The following is a 7093-nucleotide window of genomic DNA, read 5'->3' on the forward strand; positions in this document are numbered from 1 at the left end:
GGGATGATGAAGATGGCCACCGGAGATGGATTCCCCCTCCGGCAGGGTGCTGGAACGGGCTCCAGATTTGCTTTTGGTGGCTACAGAGGTTTGCGGCGGAGGAACTCCCGATCTAGGTTTCTTTTTGGAGGTTTCTGGATTTATAGGACCAGATGGCGGTGGAGTTGCGTCAAGTGGGCCCCTGAGGGGCCCACAAGCTTGGTTGGTGCGGCCTGGGGGGTGCCGACAGGGCTTGTGGCTTCCTCGGGACTCCTCTCCGGTATCTTTTTCTTCCGGTATTTTTGATATTTTCCATAAAAAATCATCGCGAAAGAATTGTTCCGTTTGGACTCCGCCTGAAAAAGGGTCAAAAACACGGAAAGAACAGGAACTGGCACTTGGCACTGAATTAATAGGTTAGTCCCCAAAAAGATATAAAAGGCATATAAAACATCCAAAGTTTGACAAGATAAAAGCATGAAACCATCAAAAATTATAGATACGTTGGAGACGTATCACACCCTCGGCGGTGGATGTGTTGTTGTGTGGAGAAGGGAGGGCGCTGGAGAGCAAGGTGGTCGGGAATATGGGCGTCGGCCTAGGTTTTTTGCACTTGCCGATGAAGGGTCGAGAAGGGGATAAAAAGGGAGAGACTGTGCCGCCGACAGGCAGGCCCTGGAAAGAGCACGCGGATGAGGTGTGTATCCGCATCGATGCAAAGGTGGCCCAAATATAGGCATGGAATGGGTCAAGGGCGGACAAAAAGTGGACGCGCGTCCGTTTGGATCGGCGCCTTGGGCCATGTTTTCTGTCCGCGACGACCCAAATGGACGCGCGTGAATGAAATGGGTCGCGAGCAACTCCAACCGGGCAACCCATTTCGTCTGCCACCATCTGTTTGGGTCGTTGCGAACAAAATTGATGGCCCAACGCGCCGACCCATTCCCAAAATGAGCCCGCTTCGCATCCGCACGGACCCATTTTAGGCCCAAATTTGGGGTGGAAATGCGTTGTCGCGGACAAGAAGCGGACACGCCGCGCGTCCTCTCGGTTCCCGCCGAGACCCCACATGGCGGCCGGCCAACTACCACTCGCATTTTTTTCAGATAGTGACCGCGGTCGTCCTTTTTTAATCCGAGCATGCGGGAGGGGGCGTCCTCATCCGCTTCCCGAACCCATCCCCATCTAGCCACCCCATGTGCTCCCCCGCCGGCGACAAACCCTAGCCACCGTGGGGTTCTTCTCAAGCGTAGGTTCAAGCTCAAGCTCGGGCAACAACAACAGCAAGGACCCCGCCCTCCCTTGGCGCGCTCTCCCCCCGTCGTCGTCTTCCCGCTCGCCTCGGCAGCGGATAAACGTCCCAGTGCACTAGGCGAGGTGGCATTGGGAGCACCACATCCCCCTCCTTTACCCCGACGTCATGCTTCCACATGACTCGCACTTGGATACGGAGAGGATCCCAATGCCGGGGTGCCGCGGTCGACGTGGGCGCATGGAGAGGAGGTGAGGCACCGACAGCACCAGCTGATGCCTGAGAAATGGCTCAACCCCGCCTATGCAACAGACTCTCCCGATTGGGAGGTCTTATATGCGTTTGAGCACGAGGACCAGTGTCGGCGCGGCGTCCGCGACGTGCGGGCTGGCACCCCGCCGCCCCTCGTCGTGCGTGACGAGGACCAGAAGGCGGAGGCCGCCTACCCGGAGGCGCTGACGGCTGCCCTCTGTGAGAGCGACGAGGAAAAGTGGCGCAAAGGAGGATGCGGTGGCTTACCAGGCGCGGCTTGCGGAGGCCATGACGCTCTTCACTACCGACGACTGCGTCGTGCCTCCGTTGGCCCCATCGTACCCAGCCAAGTCCGAGTCGGGCCTCCCGTAGGGGAGACGTACGTGTGGGACGGTGTGGCGCATGATTGGGTGATCGCACCACCCATCTGGTTGCGGGTGACGCAACGCAGGAGCAGTTCTACCTGGAGCACTCGCGGCAATGGCAGCTAGCGAAGGAGGGTCTTGAGGGGCGACGACTCGAGGAGTTGGAGCGCGAGGCCGAGGCGGAGGAGGAGGAGCGCCGCTCCAGAGTCCAGCCAGCGGCGGGCTACGCCGTCGCTGCCTGGGAGACGACATTCCCTTGGGCTGACCCGACGCCGACGCTAATCGACCTCACTGTTCCCGATGACGACGAGGAGGAGGACGTCTAAGACAGCGCGCCTTAGTTTTATGTTTAATTTATATTTGATGGACTTGTGAACTATCATGGGCCGTTGAGATCGATATTAATGTTTAATTAAAGTTTTTATTTTAAAAATAGTTATGGTGTATTTTTTCACGTTGTTTTAAAATGGGTCATGACAACGTTAAACACAAACGTCGATCCATTTTAAAAACAGACATAAATATCTGCCGGATCAATTCAAACAGAAATTTTTGGACAAAACAAGTTTTCGGGTAGCGCGGTTGGAATTGCTGTTATTCAAACAGAAAATTTTGGACAAAACGAGTTTTCGGGAAGCACGGGTGGAATTGCTCTTACTCTTTTACTCTTTTGTAGACAGGAACTTGACTGCTGCTACCGCGGGCCATAATGCATCAACACCCCTCCCCCTCCGTGCCTCAACCTTCCCGCTGCGGCGGCGCCCCTGTGTGTTAGAACAGAATGCCTTTCCGATGAGAAGCCCGGAGAGCATCAGCCCGCTCCTCACCCGCTACGCCGCCACGCAGTCTCTGTTCCTGGGAGCCCACATCCACGCCCACCTCCTCAAGTCCGGCCTCCTCCACGCCTTCCGAAACCACCTCCTCTCCTTCTATTCTAAGTGCCGCCTCCCCGGCAGCGCCCGCAGGGTGTTCGACGAAACCCCGGACCCGTGCCACGTCTCCTGGTCCTCGCTCGTAACCGCCTACTCCAACAATGCGCTGCCCCGGGAGGCGCTCGCGGCGTTCCGGGCCATGCGCGCGCGGGGCGTCCGCTGCAACGAGTTCGCGCTCCCCATCGTGCTCAAGTGCGCGCCGGACGCCGGGCTCGGCGTGCAGGTGCACGCGGTCGCCGTGTCCACGGGGCTCAGCGGGGACATCTTCGTCGCCAACGCGCTCGTCGCCATGTACGGTGGGTTTGGCTTTGTGGACGAGGCGAGGAGGGTGTTCGACGAGGCCGCCCGCGACCGGAACGCCGTATCTTGGAACGGCATGATGTCGGCTTTCGTCAAGAATGACCGATGCAGTGATGCCGTCGAGCTGTTTGGTGAGATGGTATGGAGTGGGGTACGGCCGAACGAGTTTGGGTTCTCCTGTGTCGTGAATGCCTGCACTGGCTCTAGGGATCTGGAAGCCGGCAGGAAGGTGCACGCCATGGTGGTACGGACGGGGTATGACAAGGACGTCTTCACTGCCAATGCGTTGGTTGACATGTATTCGAAGCTTGGGGACATCCATATGGCAGCTCTTGTTTTTGGGAAGGTACCCAAGACCGATGTGGTCTCGTGGAATGCTTTCATTTCTGGGTGTGTGCTTCATGGACATGATCAGCATGCACTGGAGCTGCTGCTGCAGATGAAGTCTTCAGGTCTGGTGCCTAACGTGTTCACGTTGTCCAGCATCCTGAAGGCCTGCGCTGGTGCTGGTGCTGGGGCATTCGCTCTGGGCCGGCAAATTCATGGGTTCATGATCAAAGCCTGTGCGGATTCAGATGACTATATCGGTGTTGCTCTTGTGGATATGTATGCAAAGTATGGTCTTTTGGATGACGCGAGGAAGGTGTTCGAGTGGATCCCTCGAAAGGATTTGCTTTTGTGGAATGCACTGATTTCAGGTTGCTCTCATGGAGGATGCCACGGCGAGTCACTGTCTCTGTTTTGCAGGATGAGAAAGGAAGGTTCTGACATCAATAGGACGACACTGGCTGCTGTTCTCAAGTCAACTGCAAGCTTGGAGGCAATCAGTGACACAACGCAGGTTCATGCTCTTGCAGAGAAGATTGGATTCCTTTCTGATTCTCATGTCGTCAATGGTCTTATTGATTCGTATTGGAAGTGCAATTGCCTCCGTTATGCAAATAAAGTGTTTGAAGAACACAGTTCTGATAACATCATAGCTTTTACATCAATGATCACAGCACTCTCGCAGTGTGACCATGGTGAGGATGCAATAAAGTTGTTCATGGAGATGCTAAGGAAGGGTCTCGAGCCAGATCCCTTTGTGCTAAGTAGCCTCCTGAATGCTTGTGCTAGCTTGTCAGCATATGAGCAAGGGAAACAAGTGCATGCTCACCTGATCAAGAGGAAATTCATGACAGATGTGTTTGCAGGGAACGCTCTTGTGTACACATATGCAAAGTGCGGGAGCATAGAGGATGCAGATCTGGCCTTCTCCGGACTGCCAGACAAGGGAGTTGTCTCGTGGTCTGCGATGATCGGAGGGCTAGCACAGCATGGGCATGGGAAGAGAGCATTAGACGTGTTCCGCAGGATGGTTGATGAGCGCATTGCTCCAAATCACATCACTCTGACTAGTGTTCTCTGTGCTTGTAACCATGCAGGTCTTGTTGATGAGGCCAAGGGATACTTCAGTTCAATGAAGGAGATGTTTGGAATTGACAGGACGGAGGAGCATTACTCGTGCATGATTGATCTTCTTGGGCGTGCCGGTAAACTAGATGATGCAATGGAGCTTGTCAACAGCATGCCGTTTGAAGCCAATGCTGCAGTTTGGGGGGCACTACTTGCAGCCTCAAGAGTACACCGAGATCCAGAACTGGGAAAGCTGGCAGCTGAAAAGCTCTTCGTCCTGGAGCCAGAGAAGTCGGGCACACATGTGTTGCTCGCAAACACGTATGCATCTGCAGGCATGTGGGATGAAGTGGCGAAGGTGAGAAAATTGATGAAAGATAGTAAGGTCAAGAAGGAGCCTGCCATGAGCTGGGTCGAATTGAAGGACAGGGTGCATACTTTCATTGTGGGTGACAAGAGCCACCCAAGGGCAAGGGACATATACGCAAAGCTAGAAGAACTGGGAGATTTGATGAGCAAAGCTGGTTACGTTCCGAATCTAGAGGTCGATCTCCATGATGTAGACAAGAGCGAAAAGGAGTTGCTTCTTTCTCATCACAGTGAGAGGCTGGCCGTTGCGTTCGCATTGATCAGCACCCCAGCTGGGGCGCCCATTAGGGTCAAGAAAAACTTGCGCATATGCAGAGATTGCCACGTTGCGTTCAAGTTCATTTCAAAGATCGTTTCAAGGGAGATTATTATCAGAGACATCAACAGGTTCCATCATTTCAGTGATGGGGCATGTTCTTGCGGTGATTATTGGTAAAAACGGTTCTGCACATGATTTTTCTTATAGCTTGTTAAGGGCTGATGGATAGAGGAGTTACATGCCTAGATGGAGTTTTTTTTTTTCTTTTCGAAAAGTAGGAATGACCCTCGGCCTCTGTATGAGTGATGCACACAGACACATGTTATTAATTATTTTACGATGCCAAACAAACAGTGTTGCAGCCGTTTGCAAATGCGCTGCGGAAATTGCTATTTCCTTGCAACTAGTGAAGTGAACAGACTGTCACATCTCACATCTTTACAAAAGAGTATAGCTTTGCTTCTGGGTGTGTTCCTACGAGGGCCTGGGCAGCGCAGTCAGCGCGGCTCAGAGGCCTGTGGCGGCGTAGAGGAGTTTGGTCGTCGGTGAACTACACAAGGTGCGGTTGGCTATGACGATAGTCTCTTTGTCGACGGGGTGGTTTGGCGGTGGTGATTGGTGGGCTTGTTAACGTTGTTGGAACGCGTCATCAGGATCCTCACGGCGTGGCTAACAGCCTGCCCGAGTCCTTCTCCTCCACGATCGCATGCGCTGCATGCCCGGCTCACGTCCGTTGTAGCTCTCCCCCCACGATTCCCTCATCTCTCTGTAACTGTATATATACCCCTTGAGGGATGGAATACAAGGTGTGGTGATTGCTCCATTACTTAACTTGGTATCAGATTCTTCGATCCTCCGCTTCCGCCATGAATCATCTTCTGCGCCGCACTCGCTCGGCTGATCTTCATACTCCTCCTGCTGCCACCCGCTCGGCTAGTCTCGCCACCCCTCCAGCCCCCATCCCCGCTCGCGCTCCCCCCACCACCGATCGGGGCAAGCAGCCCCTTGCCGAGCCCTCTTCCTCAACCCTCGGGGCGGTCGCAGCCCCCAGCGCCGCCCTCCTTCGTCCTCCCGCGGTGGCCCTGCGCACCGCCGGCAGCGAGCTCGTCCCTCCCCTGGTGGCTTTGCGTACCGCCGGCAGCGAGCTGGTCCCGCACCTCACCCTCGGCGCCCCAGGCGCCACCACACCCGATGCCGGCCCCTCCACCGCCAACAGCCTCCCTGCCTCCATCTCTCACCATTTTTCCCGCAAGCTCGAGCTGGAGACCGGCAACTACTCCAAGTGGCGCCAACTGTTCTACTTCATCTGTTGCCGCCACAACGTCCAGCACCACCTCGACGTCGCTGCGTCCCCGCTCCAACAAACCGCCGTGTGGCGCAACGACGACATCACCATCGTCCTCTGGATGTACGAGGTGGTCGCCGAAGACCTCCAGGACGTCGTGATGTCCCCCGAGAGCTCTGCCCGCGACGTCTGGGTCCAACTCCATCTGCTCTTCCACGACAACCAACCGGGGCGCGCCATCATCCTCGAGGCCGAGTTCCGCAACATGATGGAGGGTGACCTCTCCATCGCCGAGTACAGCCGACGCCTCAAGGCGCTAATCGACGCGCTCGGTGACGTCGGTGCCCCCATCTCCGACCACGCCCTCACCCTCCAACTCATTCGTGGGCTCGGCCGCCGTTTCTAGGTCATGGCTACCCTTCTTCCGATGCAGGACCCCTTCCCGTCCTTCATTCAGGCCCGCTCCCGGCTCCTCATGGAGGAGCTCTCTGCCAACGAGCGGGCCCGCCTGGATGGGCAGGGCACGGGCTCCCTGACCGCGCTCACCATCGGCCACGCCCCTGACGCCAGCAGCGACCGCACCGGCGCCCCCGCCAACGACAAGGGCAAGGCACCGGCCTCCCCAACCCCCGGCGACCCGCGGGGTGGCCGTGGCTCCTCGGGCTCCTCTTCGGGTGTCTCCAACACGGGCGGCTGTGGCGCTCC

The 7093-nt window shown here is 56.2% G+C and overlaps 1 protein-coding gene across 1 annotated transcript; it reads left to right on the top strand.

Annotated features, from left to right (window-relative positions):
• The first annotated feature begins 2537 nt into the window (after positions 1 to 2537).
• Positions 2538 to 5450, top strand: LOC123401534 (pentatricopeptide repeat-containing protein At4g14850-like). Its single transcript, XM_045095362.1, has one exon. It carries the CDS (start codon positions 2641 to 2643, stop codon positions 5278 to 5280), a length of 2640 nt encoding a protein of 879 aa, XP_044951297.1. The 5' UTR covers positions 2538 to 2640; the 3' UTR covers positions 5281 to 5450.
• The last annotated feature ends 1643 nt before the right edge of the window (positions 5451 to 7093 follow it).

This window comes from Hordeum vulgare, chromosome 6H (genome assembly GCF_904849725.1).
Source record: "Hordeum vulgare subsp. vulgare chromosome 6H, MorexV3_pseudomolecules_assembly, whole genome shotgun sequence".
Classification (NCBI taxonomy): Eukaryota; Viridiplantae; Streptophyta; class Magnoliopsida; order Poales; family Poaceae; genus Hordeum; species Hordeum vulgare.